Below are 24706 nucleotides of genomic sequence, written 5' to 3'. Positions count from 1 at the left end.
TCTAATGGAATGTTGCCTACTCCCGGGGCCTTGTTTCGACTTAGGTCTTTCAGTGCTTTGTCAAACTCTTCACGCAGTATCGTATCTCTCATTTCATCTTCATCTACATCCTCTTCCATTTCCATAATATTATCCTCAAGTGCATCGCCCTTGTATAGACCCTCTATATACTCCTTCCACCTTTCTGCTTTCCCTTCTTTGCTTAGAACTGGGTTTCCATCTGAGCTCTTGATATTCATACAAGTGGTTCCCTTTTCTCCAAAGGTCTCTCTAATTTTCCTGTAGGCAGTATCTAACTTACCCCTAGTGAGATAAGCCTCTACATCCTTACATTTGTCCTCTAGCCATCCCTGGTTAGCAGTTCTGCACTTCCTGTCGATCTCATTTTTGAGACGTTTGTAGTCCTTTTTGCCTGCTTCATTTACTGCATTTTTATATTTTCTCCTTTCATCAATTAAATTCAATATTTCTTCTGTTACCGAAGGATTTCTACCAGCCCTCGTCTTTTTAACTACTTGATCGTCTGCTGCCTTCACCACTTCATCCCTCAGAGCTACCCATTCTTCTTCTACTGTGTTTCTTTCCCCCACTCCTGTCAATTGTTCCCTTATGCTCTCCCTGAAACTCTGTACAACCTCTGGTTCTTTCAGTTTATCCAGGTCCCACCTCCTTAAATTCCCAACTTTTTGCAGTTTCTTCAGTTTTAATCTACAGTTCATAACCAATAGATAGTGGTCAGAGTCCACATCTGCCCCTGGAAATGTCTTACAATTAAAAACCTGATTCCTAAATCTCTGTCTTACCATTAACCATCTATCTGAAACCTTTTAGTATCTCCAGGGTTCTTCCATGTATACAACCTTCTTTTAAGATTCTTGAATAAAGTGTTAGCTATGATTAAGTTGTGCTCTGTGCAAAATTCTACCAGGCGGCTTCCTCTTTCATTTCTTAGCCTCAATCCATATTCACCTACCATGTTTCTTCTCTCCCTTTTCCTACTCTCGAATTCCAGCCACGCATGACTATTAAATTTTCGTCTCCCTTCACTACCTGAATAATTTCTTTTATCTCATCATACATTTCATCAATTTCTTCATCATCTGCAGAGCTAGTTGGCATATAAACTTGTACTACTGTAGTAGGCATGGGCTTCGTGTCTATCTTGGCCACAATAATGCGTTCACTATGCTGTTTGTAGTAGCTTACCCGCACTCATATTTTTTTTATTCATTATTAAACCTAATCCTGCATTACCTCTATTTGATTTTGTATGTATAACCCTGTATTCATCTGACCAAAGGTCTTGTTCCTCCTGCCACCCAACTTCACTAATTCCCACTATATCTAACTTTAACCTATCCATTTCACTTTTTAAATTTTCTAACGTACCTGCCCGATTAAGGGATCTGACATTCCACGCTCCGATCCGTAAAACGCCAGTTTTCTTTCTCCTGATAACGACGTCCTCCTGAGTAGTCCACGCCCGGATTTCCGAATGGGGGACTATTTTACCTCCGGCATATTTTACCCAAGAGGACGCCATCATCATTTAACCATACAGTAAAGCTTCATGCCCATTCGGATAAGGGAGTTCTAATCTTGAAGATAATCCCCTCGGAGGATGTCCCAGAACTGCAGGCACAGATGGTGACGACGAGAAAGTACACACATTAATGTTTCGTATGTTCTGTTATGTTAACCGGGGACCTAGAAACGACGGAGAGGCTCCGTCCCCGCCGCAGCCGCAGTGGGCCACAACCCCACAAAGACTACCGCTGTCTCCTTCATCCCTCCGCCGCCCTACACCGAACCGAGGGTTATTGTGCGCTTCGGCCCCCGGTGGACCCCTCAGGGAACGTCTCGCATCAGACGAGTGTAGCCCTTATGTTCGCGTACGTGGAGAACTCTTTTGCGCAGCCATCGCCGACATAGTGTAGCTGAGGCGGAATAAGGGGAACCAGCCCGCATTTGCCGAGGCAGATGGAAAACCGCCTAAAACCATCCACAGACTGGCCGGCTCACCGGACCTCGACACAAATCCGCTGGGTGGGACCGGCGCTCCTTCCCGCCCGGAAAGCCGTGCGTTAGACCACACGACCAACCGCGCGGGCACACACATTAATACTCGACAACCGGAGATCATAGGCACATGGAACTCACGTTATAGGCAAATCAGAAACTAAGAACGCCGTACATTCTTTTTATGAACACCTGACTGAAAATTTCTGCGAGAAGAAAAGAGTTCGATTGCAGATTAAAAAGCTTCCTTTCCTCAACACAGTTAAAGGTGCTTTCAGAATGGGAAAAAGGAAGATTTTGAAGTATAGAGTGTAGAAACAAGCATCATATTCATAAGATTTTGTATTCCCCGATTTCCACCTGTTTCGCATATAGGAAAATTTATGGTTAGGAAATGTTTTGGGTTCTATGAACAGACTGACAGTTGTAGATGGATATTTCGCGCATCTTCTAGAACCGCTCTTCAGAAATAGAACTATTCACTAATTAACCGCTTGACTACATGTTTTGTCTATAAAGAGGAACTACGGAAAATAAGGCAGTTTTTTGACAAATAAAAGGACTGTCAGACGTTACTCCTTGACGCACACAGGGTCTATAATTCTATAATTCTGGTCACTACCACCGAACAACCGGCACTGACTGCTCCACAAGCTATTTTCTTACAGGAGATTGGAAAAATGCTCTTTTAAGCACATTTATCATTTACAGTTTTTCGTAATACCGTTAAAGACGCATACTTCGTGTGCCCATCAGCATATATCATCATGAAATAGGAAATGAGCAGTGAACGTTAACAAAAAATGGTTCAAATGGCTCTGAGCACTATGGGACTTAACAGCTGTGGTCATCAGTCCCCTAGAACTTAGAACTACTTAAACCTAACTAACTTAAGGACATCACACACATCCATGCCCGAGGCAGGATTCGAACCTGCGACCGTAGCAGTCGCGCGGTTCCGGACTGCGCGCCTAGAACAGCGAGACCACCGCGGCCGGCGAACGTTAACAGAAAGGCAGCTTGTATCACTGAGAACAGGCAGTTATCGTCACAAGTAGAATGGCCCCTATCTCTACATGTAATTTTTAAGGTAATTTTTCATAGGGGTCATTCCACACCAAGTGGTCTAAAACTGAAAAAAGTTCCCACCATCATGGTCTCCAATTTTCGTCAAATTTTAACTGTAGCTTTAGTCAAGTGTTGAAGTAAGTTTCCCACAATTTCAGGCCTCTAGCTGCAATAGCTGCTGATCTAGACCCCCTTGTCTGAAGTGTACTTAGTCCGTGTGCATGCAACATAAAAAAAATGTCATATTTGGAGTCTAATAAAATCGAAACTAATTCATAAGAATGGTTAGTAAGATGCGACCCTGTACAGTTTTTTTGCTGATTCCAACGAAATTATGTATAACATTACTCATGCAAACCCCGGTCAAATAACTCGACTCAAAGTATACTTCAAAATTTGTCGTGACACAACGCGACAAATTTTGACCAATATTAAGACTGCAATGATTTCCTTGCAGTTGAAGATATGGACTTGAACTTTTGGCCAAGCTTCATGCTTGTGCTAGACATAATGCAGCCGGATTTGCAATGATCCAGGCCATATGGTCGCCCTGCAGTATCTCTTCAAATTAGGCAGTGTCAGCACAAACGGTAAAATTTACCAAAGTTTCAAGCCAATTACTAAAAAATAGTTGGCCTGAATCTGCTTGTGAATAGTATCACCTAAAAGAGAAACTCTTGCTCTACAAGACTGACATTTGTTTTTTTTGCAACGCGACCATTAAGTACTCATTAACTCACATCAAAGTTGTTATATTTTGTATGCGCGATGCACTAATTTTTCTTCATTTCTAGGAATTTGAATCTTAACAGTCGCTTAGAATTACTGATATAATTGGATATTTCATTCGTGTTTTATTCAGTGATTGGCCAGTGAGAGATGTCAGAAGTTAATGAAGAAGAAGAATCGTTGGCCCCCTGTTCAATTGGAAAAGATGCTGCTGCATCGAAGTGCCATGTTATCTTCTATGCTAAGAAGACTGGATTCAAAGCGTTTAGTGATTTCACAGAATGTGACCAGAAATTGCTTGTTTCGCGTTCAGAAGCCAAACTTGACGAAAATTCCATCATTTGCTTCCACCATGAAGCCCTCTTCCTACATGAATATCAAGCGATGCAAAAGAAATGTTGCAATCCATTCAAGAAGAGGAATCACAATGTAAAAGCTGGACTTAGACTGCTTGATAATGAAACAGCTGCCAAACTTTGCCTGTTAAAGAAAAAAGAAGTGATTGATATAAAACCTGGTCAGAAGCTTTGCCCTCGCTGCATGTCGGCACTGAACCAAAAGCTAGAAGATTCATCATCACTATCAACCCAATCTGAACAAGATTTCACAACGGATGAAACTGAACCAGCCATCAACAAAAGTTTATCATTTATTGGTGCTTCACCATTGAAAAGAAGACAACTAAGTAAAAGAGATAAGCAAAGCTATGCAAAAAGAAAGATCTTGGATGCACAAAGTTTAATTGGGAATCAAATTGCTGCTGCTGTAGGAATCAATTACGATGAACAGCCAAGTTCAAGTAAAAGTCGCCCATGCAATAATTGTGCAGATCTTGATAATCTTATAGAAGAGTTGAAAGAAAAATGTAAAGTGTCAAATCGTAGGACAAAAGTTCAAATATTGACCTTGGTTCCAAGAAGCTGGACAATTAAAGATACGACAACAGCATTTAATGTATCAGAAAGAATGGTAAAGCAAGCGAGAAAACTGAAGAATGAGCAAGGTGTTCTAGTTTTTCCAGCAAATCGGCAAGGAAGGAAGCTTTCAGATGAAGTTGTCCAGAAAGTACATGACTTTTTTCAAGATGACGAATTCAGCAGACTTTGTCCAGGGAAGAAAGACTGTGTGCCTGTGAGAATTTCAGGAACAAAGGTGTACAAGCAAAAGCGGTTGTTGCTTTGCAATTTGAAGGAAATGTACGTGTCTTATCAGAAGCAAAATGGACCAGAAATTGGCTTCTCAAAGTTTTGCGAGCTTAGACCAAAATGGTGTGTTACAGTTGGCTCTGCTGGAATGCACTCAGTTTGTGTCTGTACAATACACCAAAATGTCAAGCTTATGCTCACTGGTGCATCAATCAATGAAGACTACAAGGAAATTCTTAGCAAAGCTGTTTGCAGCTTGGAAAACAAGGATTGTATGCTTCATCGTTGTGAAAACTGCCCTGGTCCAGAAGGTGTAGAAGCAGTTATTGCAACATATTTTGAAGATAATGACCCTGAAGAACTGATTGAGTACAAACAATGGATTCATACCGACAGGGATACTTTAGAAACAAAGCAGCTTTCAACAGAAGAGTATGTTGAAGATATTGCAGCAAAAATTTGGAACCTGTCTTGTCATCACTACATTGCCAAGCATCAAAGCCAGCACCTGAAAGCTCTCAAAACTGATTTGAAAGAAGGCGAATTCATAATACTAATGGATTTTGCTGAAAACTATTCATTTATTGTTCAAGATGCAGTGCAAGGCTTTCACTGGGAAAACAGTCAAGCAACAGTTCATCCATTTGTAGTCTACTACTGTGAAAACGAAGAGGTGCAATGTGTGAATCTTTGTGTTATTAGTGACTGCCTTCGACACGATACGATTACTGTCCATGTTTACATTGGAAAAGTAATCAATTACCTGAAGATGCAATTTTCCAAAATAAGCCACATCCACTACTTCAGTGATGGTTCAGCTGCACAATATAAGAATTTCAAGAATTTTCTCAACTTATGCTATCACAAAGAAGATTTTGAAATAACAGCAGAATGGAATTTCTTTGGAACAAGCCATGGAAAGTCGCCTTGTGATGGCATTGGAGGCACAACAAAACGGTTGGCAGCAAGAGCAAGTTTGCAACGTCCATATGAAAACCAGATTCTAACACCCAAAGATCTTTTCAACTTCTGCAATGATAATATCAATGGAATCAAATTCTTTTTCATCAGCAAAGAGGAAGTTGAAGAAGAAAAAGCTTCTCAAGAAGAAAGATTCCTGCAAGGGCACACTCTAGCTGGCACAAGAGAAAACCACCATTTTTTGCCCATTGATATGACGACAATTAAGGTCAGTAGAGTTTCTAATGATGCGACATCTTTTTTGGCCAAAATTAGTGCTGCTGAAGTAGTAGTTCAAGTCATGGATCTTCAGCCTGGGCAGTATGTTGCTTGCATTTATGAAAAGAAATGGTGGATTGGAAACATCGTTGAAATCTCAGTCGAACAGAAAGATGCTTTCATAAGCTTTATGCATCCTCATGGTCCTGCAAGTTCATTTTATTGGCCCTTAAGACGTGATACTTGCTGGATTCCAGAACAACTTATCATTGGTGTTATTCCAGCTCCATCAGTGACATCATCTGGTCGGCAATACAGTTTTCCTGAAAGCATTCTCTTGCAAATCAACGATGCTTCCAGAATGATGAAGTAACTGAGGAAGACAGGCTTGGGAACCTGCATAAAGAAACCCACAATCAGGCTTGGGATCCTGTGGTAAAGACACCCTGTAATCAGGCTTGGGAACCTGCAGTAAAGATACCCACCCGTGGCTGTTACTGCATGGCTATCGGGCGTGGCCCCTATGGCGATGGGGATGCTGGTTTTATTGTGATAACCAGTAATGGCTCAGCCATCATGGACCAACGCAGGGCACTGCGCACACAAAATATAAGATACTTTGACCTGAGTAAATAAGCACTTAATGGAAGCGTTGCAAAAGAAAAATATATCCATCTTGTAGAGCAAGAGTTTCTCTTTCAGATGATACTATTCACAATTAAATCCAGGCTGACTATTTTGTAGTAATGGGCTTTGAACTTTGGTAAATAAAGCCATTTGCGCTGACACTGCCAAATTTGAAGAGATTTTGCAAGGCGACTATAAAGCCTGGGTAGTTGGAAATCCAGCTGTATTATGTCCAGCACAAAGATAAGACTTGGTAAAAAGTTCAAGTCCATATCTTTATCTGCAAGGAAATTATTGCAGTCTGAATATTGGTCAAAATTTGTCGCATTAAGTCACGACAGAATTAGGGGTACACTTTGAGTCGACTTGTTTGACCGGATTTTGCATCAGTAATCTTATAATTAATTTCGTTTGAATCAGCACAAAAAACTGTACAGGGTCTCATCTTACTAACCATTCTTATGAATTGGTTTCAATTTTATGAGACCCCAAAAATGGCATTTTGTCTGATGTCGCGCGCATGCGAACTTACTACCCTTCAGACAAGGGGGTGTAGATCAGCAAGTATTGCAGCTAGAGGCTTGAAATCTTGAGAAACTTAATTTAGCACTTGACTAGTGCTACAGATAAAATTTGAAGAAAATTGGAGACATGATGGTGGGAAGGTTTAGACCACTTGGCATGGAATGACCCATAGTTGTTACCAGCAGTGTAAGAAAATGAGACATCTTTTTAAAAACGCCCTATACATTTTTTGTGTGCTTTCTTCGTTGTACTGCAGTTTCTATGAATACATCATACCTGATTTACTCTTGTGTTTTGTTCAACTACAGTCACTTCGAAAATTTCAAATAGGGTGCCGCCAGGGACCAGAATGTTGCGAGAGTATCAATACGGCTCGGACAGTGCAGGAAGACTCGGACACCACTACTGAGCTAGCGTGTTCCGCAGCTGCGTGGCGTTTCTCGCCGTGTATACAGAGTAACCAATTCGCAGCGGCGCGGGGCAGTCGCGTTCGGCGTATGTCCGCATTACAGAGCCTTTTGTGCCGCTCTTGGTGTGGGTGAAGGTGCACATCTTCACAGCCTAACACAAACAGCAGTGACAGAGCCTCTCATTTTTGTTATAATATGCGACTGCAGCGCTCCAAGCGGCTAGTAAGATACACTTCTGAAAACGATATCGGATGAATGCGAATACTGTCATCTATATTGAATTACAACATAGTTTTTGCAATGGGAAGCGACTGTAATAACATAAAAGTCGACAATAACTATAAAATGGCACCACATTTGCCTTTCTTAAGTTTCTGAAGTACCCTAGGAAGTGTGGAACGGTACATTGCAGAAAAAATTGTTTACGATTCTCTTATAACCTACAGATATTTAATGAAGAGTCTCGTTTTCTTTTAAGAACAAAAATGGTTAGAAAACAGCAGGAGACCTGACCTTTTGCAGAAAGACGTCATATAGCTGCTCAACAACGTTAAGTTTTCTTCACTGGACTTCCAGTCAAATGAGTGAACATGGAACGTAGAAAACTTGTATTGAACGCAATATCTACTTTATTTCACGTGCCAAGTAAGTCACCACAGCTGTAGCGTTAGGGAAAATCTCGCAGATGTGACAATAAAACGTCGAAATTAATCACTCTCTTTCCCAGCGCAGAAGAAACCGATTCCAGTGTTGTTGCTACATCTGAGTCACAAACAGCAAAGATCTTCAACACATTCGCTATTGATCCAAAAGCTGTTAAATTTACAAAAATATTCGTGCGTTGGAAAGTCGAGTAGAATGCAAGAATATGCGAATCGTTAGACTCAATACGAAATGGTTACGTGTCAAGGAAAGTGCCTAACATAATAACAACAGACAGCAACAGAAATACATTTTCCTCATGCATGAAATATGTTTTTATATTCTCTTGATTTCAGCTGTATAAGCTGCAGTTATACACATATTCGAAAGTATTTCTTCGTGAATCGTAGCTTATGGCACTGAATCAGTGAGATTCGGCTGTTTTTACATTTACTTCACATCATTCATGTCTATCGATAATTTACTAGTGCTTGGAGCGCAAAAATGTAATAACTATTTTGTTTGTTAGGTAGAAAAATAATTAAACACAAACGATAATCTTTTGGCTGCTTTCTCGCCACTAGGGACGCTAGTGTCGATACAGCAATTATTAATGCAGTTTTCCAGGTATGTGATTTCATTTGATAGTGACGACTCAGTGCGTCGAAACTAGTTATGTTACCTTTTAAAAACTTATTTTTTTAATTATCGCTGCTTGACGACAGTTTCTGGAGTCGAATAAACACTTTAAAGTTCAGAAGCTTGTTAAGAAATGGTCTTACATGCAGGGACCAACGCGACGTTGCCCTATCCTGTTGAAAAATGAAATTTTCAACATTTTATAGCAATTATGGAACACACGCAGCTACGCCTTACGGTCTTATTCGTGAGAAAAGCGCTGGCCATAAAAACAACAGAACTTTCGGAGCATCTCCCTTGTGGTCGACTATGGTATGTGGCTGCTGTGTTCCCCGTAGTCAAATGTTCAAATGTGTGTGAATTTCTAAGGGACCAAACTGCTTAGGACATCGGTCCCTAGACTTACACACAACTTAAACTAACTTTTGCTAAGAACAACACACACACCCATACCCGAGGGAGGGCTCGAACCACCGGCGGGACGTAGTCTTGCATTGTGATCTATTTCTTTTTCTTTTAAATGGAAATTAGCAACATAGCTGAACAGCAAATTCTTATCTTCTGTCTCCAGGTCTAGAATGAATATACGAGAACGTGCTGAAACGTAATCTTTCCTAATTTTTTATGTGAAAAATCTTAAAGCTTTTTAAATAAAAAGAACGTAGTCTGCTTTCTATAACTTCTTTCTTCGCGCCGACATAATTGCAGCTCTTTGCCGCTAGACGGCACCGAAATGTTACGTGTAACATGGCGGTATGTAATGTAACTAAGATGGGTCGTAAACAACAGCGTGCTATAACCGAGTTTCGAATTCGAAGAGTTCGTTCACACATGGAGCACCCTCTCCTTCAGCGTGACAATGCCAGACCACAAGACCACACACGAGCGCTGAGACATCTGCATCAATCCGGCGGCTTGGGTTGACTGTCATCGATCATCCTCATCCTTGGTCTCAGCCGATTTTCCTCGCATTCGGGAGGACGACGGTTCAAACCCGCGTCCGGACATCCAGGTTTTGGTTTTCCGTGATTTTCTAAATCGCTTGAGCTAAATGTCTGGATGTTTGGCTTTGAAAGGGATCAGCAGATTTCCTTGCCCGTCCTTCCCTAACACGAGATTGAGCTCTGTCTCTAATAACCTCGACGGCGACGGGAAGTTAAACCCTGAACCCCTCCTCCCATCAGATTTTCATGTGTTTCCAAAACTGAAAAAGAACACCTCCTAGGACTGAGTTTGATGGTTGTGAAGCGGTTTAAGCAGAGGTGATTCTATAGCGACTGCATCAGCAAAATGGTATCTCATTGGGAGAAATGTGTTCGTCGCCAGGGTGGTTATGTTGAAAGATAAATATGTAGACCTGAAGAATGGAGATGTGGAATGGTAATAACATTAGTTTTATTTAAAGAGCTTTAAGAGTTTTCACATAAAAAATTCGGAAGCAGTACTTTCCAGCACGACCATGTACAAAGCTCTACAGTTTTTCGTTTATTACCATCATGACTGGATTGTAGCAGCTGAATGCTGTACGTTTTCAGACAGAGACATCACCACAAAACACGTCAGACACACACACATGAGGAATCGCTAACGTGTGGCTGACACAACGTGAAGACATCTGTGGACTGCATGCAGATTCTTAACGCAGACGGGCGTACCGGTGTCAGCTGTGGTTTTCCCGTTACATAAAGGACCGGTGTCTAGAAACTGCCGGTGCCATCGTCAAACGCTTTGTACTGTAGGAGAAGCAGCGCCGTAGTCTCGATGACTGAATATCGCCCATTGAAACAGAGACTGAAGAACGCGTTTCACCGCTGTGATCGTCACACGATTTGATGCACATTGGCGAAGGGAAGAGCGAATGAGTGAGGTAGATTCACCAGGGAGACCGCTACTAGCAACTACATGTACTGGCAACCTACAACAGTTGCAAAGGCGAGCTTTTCATTTCGACGTATAACTTAATATTCACGCAAAGTTTCTATTTCCTTTCATCCTGCGTTCACTTTTTTGAAATCGGATACCTCTTTTGGAAGCGAAACGTAGATTTTCTTTTCTGAAAGTGAGGAACGTTCTCGCCAAATTTTAGTACCTTTTTTTTCTCAGTCCCTATATTCTAAGTGTAATATGATTCTCACTGGATTGGTTTAGCTTTGTGCGCTGCTGCTGTTGCAGTGTGCAACCTGACGTCTGAGGGCGTGGCCGGCATCATCGGCCCGCGGCAGACCGCCTCCACGGACATCGTGCGCTCCGTGTGCGACCGGCTGGAGATCCCGCAGGTCGTCACCAACTGGGACCCGCGGCCACCGCTGAGGCGCGCCTACCAGTTCAACCTCCACCCCGACGCCAAGTTCATCGCCCAGGTCAGCGCCACAGCTCTGGCCCTTCTGTGCCGCTCGCTAAGGTCCGCGACTGTGCGCTAACGTTAAACATGTCACCCCTTCAGATGACTGTTAACTGGACGTGGTCACTGTGGCAAATGACCACTTATATTGTGCCTTCCTGCTGAGTTATCGAACGTACACTACTGGCCATTAAAATTGCTACACCACGAAGATGACGTGCTACAGACGCGAAATTTAACCGACAGGAAGTAGATCATGTGATATGCAAATGATTAGCTTTTCAGAGCATTCACACAAGGGGGGGGGGGCGTATGGGCGCTCAACATCGTTCACACAAGGTCGGCGCCGGTGGCGACACCTACAACGTGCTGACATGAGGAAAGTTTCCAACCGATTTCTCATACACAAACAGCAGTTTACCGGCGTTGTCTGGTGAACCATTGTTGTGATGCCTCGTGTTAGGAGGAGAAATGTGTACCATCTCGTTTCCGACTTTGATAAAGGTCGGATTGTAGCCTATCGCGATTGCGGTTTATCGTATCGCTACATTGCTGCTCGCGTTGGTCGAGATCCAATGGCTGTTAGCAGAATATGGAATCGGTGGCTTCAGGAGGGTAATACGGAACGCCGTGCTGGACCCCAACGGCCTCTTATCACTAGCAGTCGAGATGACAGGCATCTTATCCGCATGGCTGTAACGGATCGTGCAGCCACGTCTCGTTCCCTGAGTCAACAGATGGGGACGTTTGCAAGACAACAACCATCTTCACGAACAGTTCGACGACGTTTGCAGCAGCATGGACTATCAGCTCGGAGACCATGGCTGCAGTTACCCTTGACGCTGCATCACAGACAGGAGCGCCTGCGATGGTGGACTTAACGAAAACCTGGGGGCACGAATGGCAAAACATCATTTTTTCGGATGAATCCAAGTTCTGTTTACAGCATCATGATGTCGCATCCATGTTTGGCGCCATCGCGGTGAACGCACATTGGAAGCGTGTATTCGTCATCGCCATACTGGCGTATCACCCGGCATGATGGTACGGGGTGCCATTGGTTACACGTCTCGGTCACGTCTTGTTCGCATTGACGGCACTTTGAACAGTGGACGTTACATTTCAGATTTGTTACGACCCGTGGCTCTACCCTTCATTCGATCCTTGCGAAACCCTACATGTCAGCAGGATAATGGACGGCCGCATGTTGCAAGTCCTGTACGGGCCTTTCTGGATACAGAAAATCTTCGACTGCTGCCCTGGCCAGAACATTCTCCAGATCTCTCACCAATTGAAAACGTCTGGTCAGTGGTGGCCGAGCAACTGGCTCGTCACAATACACCAGTCACTATTCCTGATGAACTGTGGTATCGTGTTGAAACTGCATGGGCAGCTGTACCTGTACACGCCATCCAAGCTCTGTTTGACTGAATGCCCAGGCGTATCAAGGCCGTTATTACGGCCAGAGGTGGTTGTTATTGGTACTGATTTCTCTGGATCTATGTACCCAAATTGCGTGAAAATGTAATCAGATGTCGGTTCTAGTATAATATATTTGTCCAATGAATACCCATTTATCATCTGCATTTCTTCTTCGTGTAGCAATTTTAATGGCCAGTAGTGTATTAAGATCAGTTAGAAGAATATCGAGCTTTCTTATGAAGCTTGTGACACTACTTATCATAAATGTTTGATGTATGATCACTAATTTGCTACATTTTGTTAAACTATATCCCGTACTCAATATCCTTAAGGTTTTTGTTTTTGAGTCATCAGTCTTTTGATTAGGTTGATGTGGCCTGCCACGAATTCCTTTTCCGCGCCAGTCTCTTCCTGTCAAAGTCACACCTGCACCCAACTTCTTCGGTTATTATTTGTTGGATGTGTTCAAACGTCTGTCTTCCCCTATAGTTTTATTCTTTACTGATTTCTCTTGTACTATGGAGGTATTCCCTGATTTCTTAACACGTATCCTGTCATACTGATCCTTCTTCTTCTCAGCATTTTCCACATAGTTCCTTTGTCGGTTACTGTAAAGTGAGTGATTACCACGCACCACTAAAAACAGTTCTTGTAATTAACTTGCTCTGAGAAGAAGCCTTTGTTTATGCGATTTTTAATAAACTTGTTTTGCACTGTTGACGCGGACAATGTTCTCATTGCGCCTCCACCAGCAAGAGGCATATCAAAGTGCTTTCTTGAAATAATGAATAGCCATAGTACAGTTTTGGTGTTTAACCTTCACGCATCTGTCCAACTAATATTTAACATTCTTCTGCAGCACCATTTCTCTTGTGCTTCGAATCTCTTCTTTTCCGGTTTTCCCACATTACATGATACACAATCACACAATCCTGTATTCCAAACGTACGTCCTGAAAAATTTCTTGCCTATATTAAGTCCATTGTTTGATAATAACAGAATGGTTTTGGGCAGGAATGCTCTCTGTGTTTGTGCTAGTCTACATTTTATGTTCTTACTTCGATGCAGTGCGGCTTAGGCAAAATTTTAGCACTTTAATCTGTAATGTAATGGCATCTAGCCTTTGCACTTACAATTGTAGTAATCGAAACTACATTGAATATATTAAGTTTACACATCTTAATTAAACTGTATAAATATACTTAAGTTCTATAATTAACAATTAATGAATGAAGTGAAATCAAAATAAAAATGTTGGTAACAGCGAGAATCGATTAATGTTTTTACATGCGTTACTTCAATAGGAAACTAAATACCAATCTTCTTCGCAGAAAAAAATGAGTGCCAACCGAGACTAGCACTCTAGATCTTTGCCTTTTATGGGCAAGTACGAGGTGCATTCAAGTTCTAAGGCCTCCGATTTTTTTTCTAATTAACTACTCACCCGAATTCGATGAAACTGGCGCTACTTCTCGACGTAATCGCCCTGCAGACGTACACATTTTTCACAACGCTGACGCCATGATTCCATGGCAGCGGCGAAGGCTTCTTTAGGAGTCTGTTTTGACCACTGGCAAATCGCTGAGGCAACAGCAGCACGGCTGCTGAATGTGCCGCCACGGAGAGTGTCTTTCATTGTTGGAAAAAGCCAAAAGTCAGTAGGAGCCAGGTCAGGTGAGTAGGGAGCATGAGGAATCACTTCAAAGCTGTTATGACGAAGAAAATGTTGCGTAACGTTAGCTGGATGTGCAGGTGCGTTGTCTTGGTGAAACAGCACACGCGCAGCTCTTCCCGGACGTTTTTGTTGTGGCGCAGAAAGGAATTTGTTCTTCAAAACATTTTCGTAGGATGCACCTGTTACCGTAGTGCCCTTTGGAACGCAATGGGTAAGGATTACGCCCTCACTGTCCCAGAACATGGACACCATGATTTTTTCAGCACTGGCGGTTACCCGAAATTTTTTTGGTGGCGGTGAATCTGTGTGCTTCCATTGAGCTGACTGGCGCTTTGTTTCTGGATTGAAAAATGGCATCCACGTCTCATCCATTGTCACAACTGACGAAAAGAAAGTCCCATTCATGCTGTCGTTGTGCGTCAACATTGATTGGCAACATGCCACATGGGCAGCCATGTGGTCGTCCGTCAGCATTTGTGGCACCGACCTGGATGACACTTTTCGCATTTTCAGGTCGTCATGCAGGATTGTGTGCACAGAACCCACAGAAATGCCAACTCTGGAGGCGATCTGTTCAACAGTCATTCGGCGATCCCCCAAAACAGTTCTCTCCGCTTTCTCAATCATGTCGTCAGACTGGCTTGTGCGAGCCCGAGATTGTTTCGGTTTGTTGTCACAGGATGTTCTGCCTTCATTAAACTGTCACACCCACGAACGCACTTTCGACACATCCATAACTCCATCACCACATGTCTCCTTCAACTGTCGATGAATTTCAATTGGTTTCACACCATGCAAATTCAGAAAACGAATGATTTCACGCTGTTCAAGTAAGGAAAACGTCGCCATTTTAAGTATTTAAAACAGTTCTCATTCTCGCCGCTGGCGGTAAAATTCCATCTGCCGTATGGTGCTGCCATCTCTGGGACGTATTGACAATGAACGAGGCCTCATTTTAAAACAATGCACATGTTTCTATCTCTTTCCAGTCCGGAGAAAAAAATCGGAGGCCTTAGAACTTGAATGCACCTCGTATTCTACAGAAATTTTTATCTCTTTGTGTCGGCACAGTAGCTCAGCGTGTTCGGTCAGAGGGTTAGCTGCCATCTGTAATAAAAAAACTGAGTTTATCGATCAACAACGAACTGAAACGGGTGTCTTACGACGTCCGTTCCGAGCAGATGCAACGAACAAAAAGCGATCAAAATGAGATTTTTTTTTGAAAAAAAGAGAGGTCAGCGCGATGGACTGTCAGTCCTAAGGGCCCGGGTTCGATTCCCGGCCCGGTCGGAGATTTTCCCCGCTCAGGGACTGGGTGTTGTGTTGTCCTAATCATCATCATTTCATCCCTATCGACTCGCAAATCGCCGACGTGGCGTCAAATCGAAAGACTTGCACCAGGCGAACGGTCTACCCTCCGGGAGGCCCTAGCCACACAATGTTTTTTTTTTTTATTGTGCTGCAACACTATTTCCAAGATAGCAAGTTTCCTACTTTGTTTACTTCGTGGTCCCAAATTTTGATGTCAGGTTTATCGCTAATTTCATTTCTGTTACTCCTCATAACTGTCGTCTTCGTTCAGCTTACACTCAATCCATAGTATTTACTCATTAGACACATCCTGCAATTATCCCTCACTTTCACTGAGGATAGGAGAGTCATCAGCGAGTATTATCATCGTATTATTTCACCCTGAATTTTAATTCAACTTCTGAATCTTTCTGTTGTTTCCATCATCTCTTCTTCGACGTACAGATTGAACAGTAGGGGCTAAAGACTACATCCCTGTCTTACACCACTTTTTAATGAGAGCACTTCGTTCACGGTCTTCCATTCTTCCTTTACCCTCTTGGTTTTTGTAAGTAATCTATGTTACCCTTCTTTTCGTATAGTTTATCCCCATTTCCGGAGAATGTCGAACATGTTGTAACATTATAGATGGATAATTCCTGTGATCGTATCTCGATTTATTCAGTCTTGCTTCCATAATCAAGTGCGACGTCAGAACTTCCTCTGTGGTGCCTTTACCTTTCCTAAAACCAAACTGGTATCACCTATGAGACTCTAAGTCTTTTTTCGTTCTTTTGCACATTTTTGTCAGCAACTTTGATTCATGATCTGTTAAGCAGATTTCGTGATAGTTCTCTCACATGGCATGGCATGGTGTGGCTGATAGGGGTCTGGAAGTCTGCTGGTACATCTCCAACTCATAGATTGTTTAAACCACTTTGAATAATTGTTTGGTTACCACTTACCTCACTGATTTTAGAAATTCCAGAGGAGTTTTATCTATTCCCACCAACTTATCTGATCGCTACTCTTCCAGAGCTCCGTTAAACTCTGACACAAACACTGGCTCCCCAGTCCTCCACACTGGTTCCGATTTCTTCTTCTATCACGTTATTTCATGGTTCCTCCCTCTCGTAGAAGCCTTCAGTGTTCTGTTTCCACCAAACTACTCTTTCTTCTGTATTTAACAGTAAAATCCGTATGGTAAACTCGATGTTCAAGCCTATGTTTTTAACTTCATCAAAAATTACTTTGACTTTTGTATATGCTGGAACAGTTCTTCTGACGACCATTTCCTTTTCGATTCTTTCGCATTTTTCCTGCAACCATTTAGCTTTAGTTTCCCTGTGGTTCCTATTCATTTCGATTGTTAGTGTTCTACATTGCTATATTTCTTGCTTTCACTTAAAAGTTTCGTAGTTCCATCTTTTGTCAGTCATTTGAAGTATCTGTTACCCTGGGTTTCTTCGCAGTTACCTTCCCTGTACTTATATTTCTCGATCTATCTTCTGTGGTTGCCATTTTTGGAGATTTCCATTGGTATTCAATTGAATTGGCTATTGTGGTATTTATTATCGCAGTATCTACAGCCTTAGAGAGCGTTAAACACACTTCCTTAGTACTTCAGTATCCAACTCATTCCCTCATTGATTATTCATGATCATTCTCGTAAACTTCAATCTAATCCTCATCATTACTGAATCGTGATCTTGGTCTGTATCTGCTCCTGGGTATCCACTGAAATCCAATACCTGATTTCGGAACCACTATCTGACCATGATGTAATCCAGCAGGGATCTTCTCATGTCTCTAAGCCTTTTCCAAATGTACCTCCTCCTTCTCTATTAACTGTTACTAAGTGAAATTTAACACAAAACTCAATTAGTCATTATCCTTTTACATTCCTACTATGGAGCCAATATTCGCTTTTAAAACCAACTTCAGCTTCGTTCCTCACTACGCCTCACTACGATGTTCGAGTCACTCATGATTATTAAATTTTCATCTCTCTTTATGTGCTGAATTTCACTTTCAGTATTCTCATATACTTTTCCCATCACTTAACCTTCTGCTTGTGACGTTGTAAGGTGTCTGACAAATAACACACCTTCCGCTGAATTCCTGAAACAATTCCAGTTAAATTGATATGTCAAAGACATAGTTACATGAAAATGTACGAATTTTTTTGATATGAAAATTGAATAGACAAGCCAACATCTCGTGAATATAAACCACTAACACTCACACTAGGAACTGCAAGCAAGTAATTTTCCAGACCCAAGCTAAGAGGCGCAGTTCTGAGGAAAGGAGAATTTTGCAACAGCAATGCCTGTCCACTGTTTGGCTGAAACCTTCACAGTGGGACATCCAGTGTACACAATGAGGCGCCATAGCCACTGTGCACGCCGCTGGCCAAAGCTACCCTTGTTCTTGCATTTTGCAAAGACCATCCAGAAAGCCTTTGTGCAGGTACATGGCTGGAGATGACAGATAAACGTCCGGAGAAACCCAACTCAAAACATTGGTGACTCACCATAAATGTCTTTAAAAAAATGGTTCAAATGGCTCTGAGCACTATGGGACACAACTGCTGTGGTCATCAGTCCCCTAGAACTTAGAACTACTTAAACCTAACTAACCTAAGGACATCACACACATCCATGCCCGAGGCAGGATTCGAACCTGCGACCGTAGCAGCAGCGCGGCTCCGGACTGGAGCGCCTAGAACCGCACGACCACCGCGGCCGGCCCAAATGTCTTAAAACCCACATGCAAAAAGCTGTTTATCTCAGTATTATGTAGCAAAAGCTTAACTCTGCCCTATGAAAGAAGCGACGCCTTTGATAGGTCACAGAAACTCTAGTGGATGGAGCTGTACAAAGTACAAATGCCCTGATTGGCCAGAAAGAAAAAGCGTGGCCACCGGCTTTGATATAGGCAAAATGCAGACAGAAAAATTCGCTCTTCTCTTGCATCAAACCATCGAGTGTTTGAGCAAGGCGAGTCACGCCACACCGAGACGATTGCGAGAGTAATTATGTGTTGTTCACAGGCTCATCTTAACTCTTAAGGAGTTAAACTGCAAAGTATCCCAGTATGGAGAATTGCACCGCTTACTGACAGTTAAGGCATGCGAGTGATTTGAGGGCAACGACGTATGTACCGTTTCAGCCAAATAGTATGTACCATGCCAATAAACTTAGATAGGGAACAACTAGGAGTCTCGGCTTCACCGAAGATGTAGGGAATGTATCAGACTGGTGTTTAACAGCGGAGAGAGATTTAGGATTGATTCTCAGGTTCACAGCTCGCGCCAATAGCAGCCACTGCCACCGCCGACGAAAGGTAAACACGCGCGCTCGCGTTACGCCAGCAAGTGATATTCAACTGACACTCAGAACTACGGTAATCTCCGTCTCTCCTATTTTTTTCGTACTTCCAATCATGACCTGTAGTTAAACATATTCATGATTGTCGAGCTTAATTGAAAGGGAAATACGTGATATATCCGATCTAGCGAAAAGGATTGATCAGCCACTGCAGAGTGCTTTATACTCTGAAGGTATTGAACTGTTTTAATTGTGCAATTATATTTGAAGTGATATTTACGTACCATATACAGATCCTATTTAGTTTTGGGTATTTTCTTTGTGCATTTTAGCGTAACTGATTTCTTTGACCCCAACTGTATTTAATTAGTTGTATTTTATCGACTCCCAGACATGGTCATCAACCCTCTTACTATTAAACCTTAGAATAGTTAGCAATTTGGCTTCACAGTTGTGAACACCCAATATCAATATTTTACCATCCTGTACTTATTACAACTAATTACTATGTCATAAAATCATACTTAGAGTAAAAATAAACTGTAACAATGAAAATCTGAGATTTTAATTTTTTTCTAACATAAACTTATGCCTGAACCCATACACTATTTTCTGTTAGCGATAACGTTTCCTTTACAGGGAGTCTAGTGCAACCGACGTTGAGATCGTTATCTGATTACATCACTGTCCATACTGCTGCACTTTTCTGAGCTCTGCATGGTGAGCTGTTATCTCCCTACCTTGCTGGCTGTAGGTTCAAGACAAATTCCTAAAACACTCACAGAGCATCCCTGCGCAACTGTGGTAGGAAGGTAGATCAGAACCAGTCTCACACATGTTAGCACGTCGGCATGTATACCTGAACTATTGTTGTTGTTGTTGTTTTGTTGTCGATCCTGATGAAAATAATACTATCACTGATGTGTCAATAGTAAGCCTATGGTCTGTCTTTGTATTCATGACAAATCCTTCTCCCGTACAAACTTTTATGCTGCTGTTAATATTACCCTATATTCATCTGACCAGCTATCCTTCTTTCTATTTTTCTTCACTGACAACCACTATATCTTGACTAAGCCTTTGGATTTCCCTTTTTAGATTTTACATCATACCTAGTGCATTCAGATTTCTGAGATGGTTCAGATGGCTCTAAGCACTATTGGACTTAACATCTGATGTCATCAGTCTCCTAGAACTTAAAACTACTTAAACCTAACTAACCTAAGGACATCACACACATCCATGCCCGAGGCGGGATTCGAACCTGCGACCGCAGCGGTCGCGCGGTTCCAGACTGTAGCGCCTAGAACCGCTCGGCCACACCGGACGGCTCAGATTTCTGACATTCCATGCTCAGACTCGTAGAATATTTCCTTTTCGTTGCTTCTTCAATCTTTTTCTCGTTTGTAGTCCACACCCGGATATCCAAATGGGGCAATCTTTTGCCAATGGAGAGATCATCATTCTACATTTCCAATTACAGCCCACATAACTTATGGATACACATTAGGCGTTTCCATTACCTTCCGCATCCTCAAGCCACTGATCACTGCTGATTCTCTCGCATTTTAGTGACGGTTTTTCATCCGAAATGCGAGAGGGTGTTGCGGAAATCTATCCGATCTGCTGCCTCCTTTAACACGCTAATAAGCAGTACGAGGGTGAATTCCTTTAGCAAAAGTGCTTGGCGGCCATTGCTGATGATTTTTATTCAAGTTTTAAGCAGTGGTTGGGATCGAACCAGACGTTCTTGTTTCACTAGTCAAAGATGCTGTGGCGGTTATCTTTAATCAAATGACTTACTTTCGCGATGTCGAGGAGAACATTCGAGGGCCTTCGAAAGTCCCATCGACAACGAGATCATGAAAGACTCGGAATCTGAATCATGCAGAGCATATGGGGAACGCACTGAGTAGATAAACCGCAAGCCCAGCAACCACCACAAGGGACTCGTCCAGCCTCTGCACTGATCCTTGTTAGAAAAGGATTGGGCTGGCTGTAGATCTCTTGATTTAATTCTGGACTCCACTGCATGTCAACTGTTTCAGATGTCCCATTGAGAGATCTGTATAAACGACTTAGAAGACAATCTGAGGAACCCTCGTAGACTGTTTGTAGATGATACTGTCATTTACCATCTACAAAACTTGTTACAAGCTCAAAACCAATTAGAAAATGATTTAGACAAGATATCTGTATGACGAGAAAAGCGGCAATTGACTCTAAAGAAGGATAAATGAGAGGTCATTCAAATTAGAACTAAAAGGAATCCATTACATTTCGGTTACACAGGAATCTAAAGCCAATCAGTTCAACTAAATACCTGGGAATTGCAATTATGGATAAGTAAAACTGAAACGATCGCATAGATAATGGGAAGGCAAACCAAAGACTGCTTTTTGCTGTCGGAACATTTAGAAGTTGTTACAGGTCTACTAAAGGGACTGTCAATGCTGCGATTTTCCGTCTTCTACTAAAGCACTGCTAAACGGCGTGGGATCCTTCCAAGGCAGGACAGACAGGCGACACCGAAGAAGTCGAAAGGAAGGCAGGTGGTTTTGTATTATCACGAAATGTGGTGGATATGATAAGCGAGTTGGGGCAACAATCATTGAAACAAAGGCGTTTTTCATTACAGCGAGACCTTTTCACGAAATTCCATTCACCAACTTTCTCCTCTGAATGCGAAAATATTTCATTGACGCCATACTACACAGGAAGAATGATCATCATAAAAAACAAGAGCAATCAGAGTTCGCCCCGGATGATTTAAGTGTTAATATTTCCCAGGCGCAATTTGCGATTAGAATGATAGGGGAATAGTTCGATGAACCCTCTGCCAGGCACTTTAGTGTGATTTGCAATCATGTATCTGGAGATGAATAAAGGGCTATCAAAAAGTTTTCGTTCAAAGTCCGTACAGTGTAATATCGATGAGCCAATCAGGCAAAATCGCTGTGAACATTGACGCAATCATCACTTCGACACATCAGGTTGAAGATACCCTTTTGATAAAACACTGTGTCGTGCTGAGTGAAGATGTCCATAATTGCCTGCTGCACATTCTCAACCGAGAGGAAGCGTCATCCCTTCAAGGCCTTTCTAAGGGACCGAACACGTGTTGCACTAAGTGATCAAAAGTATCCGGATACCTGGCTGAAAATGACTTACATGTTCGTGGCGCCCTCCATCGGTAATGCTGGAATTCAATATGGTGTTGGCCCACTTTTAGCCTTGACGACAGCTTCCAATCTCGCAGGCATACTTTCAACCAGGTGCTGCATTTTGGCAGCCCATTCTTCACGGAGTGCTGCACTGAGGAGAGGTATCGATGTCAGTCGGTGAAGCCAGAAGGTGCTTAAAACATCAATGTAGGCCTGTGCTGTGATAGTGCCACGCAAAACAACAAGGGGTGAAAGCCCTCTCGATGAAAAACAAGACCACACCATAATTTTACCCTCCGAATTTTACTGTTGGCGCTACACGCACTGGCAGATGACGTTCATAGGGCATTCGCCATACCAACACCCTGCCATGGGATCAGCATATTGTGCGCCACATTACGCTCCTTACAGCAAGCGAGGCGTCGCTTGGCATTTACCGTTGTGATGTGTGGCTTATGAGCAGCCACTCGACCATGAAATCCAATTTTTGTCATCTCCCACTTAACTGCCATAGTACTTGGAGTGGATCCTGATTCAGTTTGGAATTCCTGTGTGATGGTCTGGATAGATGTCTGCCTATTAAACATTACGACGCTCTTCAACTGTCGGCGGTCTCTGTCAGCCAACAGACGAGGTCAGCCTGTACGCTTTTGTGCTGTACGTGTCGCTTCACGTTTCCACTTCACTATCACATCGGAAACAGTGGACCTAGGGATATTTAGGAGTATGGAAATCTCGCGTACAGACGTATGACACAAGTTACACCCAATCACCTGACCACATTCGAAGTCCGTGAGTTCCGCAGAGCGCCCCATTCTGCCCTCTGACGATGTCTAGTGACTACTGAGGTCTCTGATATGAAATACCTGGCAGTAGGTGGCAGCACAATGCACCTAATATGGAAAACGTATGTTTTTGGGGGTGTCAGGATACTTTTGATAGCCGGCCGGTGTGGCAGAGCGGTTCTAGGCGCTTCAGTCTGGAACCGCGCGACTGCTACGGTCGCAGGTTCGAATCCTCACTCGGGCATGGATGTGTGTGATGTCCTTAGGTTAGTTAGGTTTAAGTAGTTATAAGTTCTAGAGGACTGATGACCTCAGATTTTAATTTCCATAGTGCTCAGAGCCATTTTTTGATACTTTTGATCACATAGTGTAATTACCTGATGATACTAAAATGTAAACTTTCACGGCCGGAAATATCATGTCCATTATAATTATACGGGCTGTTATGCCGTGGTCGGTTGATGAATTCTGAGGTGATTCCCAATGTTTCGTCTCCGACTGCGGGAGACATCTTCAAGGGGGTCCGTAGCTTGATGGAAGGTCCAACACACACACTGGCTCGCTACTGACCAACTCAGAATTCATCAACCGACCACGGCATAACAGCCCGGATAATTATAATGGACATTACCTGATGAGAGATAAGGACTACAGGGTGGGTGCTTGAGTTGGCGTAACTTCTGCGGTAAGCCATTTACGATAACTTGGTGCACCATTCCACACCGGTGTTTTTCGACAGACATGCAGCCCCATGCACATTCTTCATTCCCCGATTGATATATGCCGGTGTTCATCCTTTGGCAGCCAAGAAAAGAATAACAGCACGTTGGCCAAAGTTCACATTTCCGCATTTACTGCACGCACGTCGGAAAGATACGAATGTGACACCAATACCTTACTTACATGTTGGTGCTTATACACCCGCATCGCAGCAAGGATTCGTTGCTTGTACGCTGCAATAACGCCTTCAAACGGAAACTTTTTGATCGCTATTTGTAGATGTGCTGTCATTTCTTTATTTTGCTTGTCCTGGAGACTACGTAGTGTAGATAGACAGCAGCTGTGTTGCCACAGGCGCTGGTGGACGTGCTGCGCGAGCTGAAGTGGCGGTCGTACACGGTGCTGTACCAGGGCGACGAGTCGCTGGTGCGCCTGCGCAGTGTGCTCCAGGAGAGGGAGCCCCGGGATCCGCCCGTCGCCGTCCGACAGCTCAGCCAAGACGGCGACCACAGGTATGTCAACAAGGGCCCCACTGGCAAGCTATCAGATAGCAAGCAAGGAAGGAAGATTGTAATTTAGTGGTCCGGCAGCGACAGAGTCATTAGAAACTGGGTAAAAGCTGCACTGGGGGAAAGAAGAGAAAGAAAGCAGCCGACCCCTTTCGAGGGATTTAGGGATATAACGAGAAACCTCAGTCTGGATGGCAGGGTGGATATTCGCACCACCTTTTTGCCGAATACGACTCCAGAGTCTAACCACTGTGCCACCGTGCTCGGTCAAGCTTTCAGCTGTTCTTGCACACATTTACTCAGTGGTGTGACAGAGGAAGCTTGTGGTTGGGTGGTTGGTTTGTGAGGGTTGAAGGGACCAGACTACAAAGACCATCAGTCCCTTTTCCACGATCATGAAAAACACCCACAAGGAACAGAAACAAGCAACTGAGATGACAAGGGATGACACAGAACAAGAAAGACATAGACAAAGACCAGAAAAGAGG

The 24706-nt window shown here is 43.0% G+C and overlaps 1 protein-coding gene across 1 annotated transcript in view; it reads left to right on the top strand.

Annotated features, from left to right (window-relative positions):
* The window catches only part of LOC126456137 (glutamate receptor ionotropic, kainate 2-like), a 219972-nt gene that overhangs the window by 49232 nt on the left and 146034 nt on the right, over positions 1 to 24706 (top strand). The window contains exons 4-5 of the mRNA XM_050091891.1: positions 11156 to 11343; positions 24064 to 24221. Coding sequence (XP_049947848.1) covers positions 11156 to 11343; positions 24064 to 24221 — 346 coding nt within the window. The remainder of the gene's footprint in view (positions 1 to 11155; positions 11344 to 24063; positions 24222 to 24706) is intronic.

Source organism: Schistocerca serialis, chromosome 2 (genome assembly GCF_023864345.2).
Source record: "Schistocerca serialis cubense isolate TAMUIC-IGC-003099 chromosome 2, iqSchSeri2.2, whole genome shotgun sequence".
Classification (NCBI taxonomy): Eukaryota; Metazoa; Arthropoda; class Insecta; order Orthoptera; family Acrididae; genus Schistocerca; species Schistocerca serialis.
This window is presented reverse-complemented; position numbering and strand designations above follow the sequence as displayed.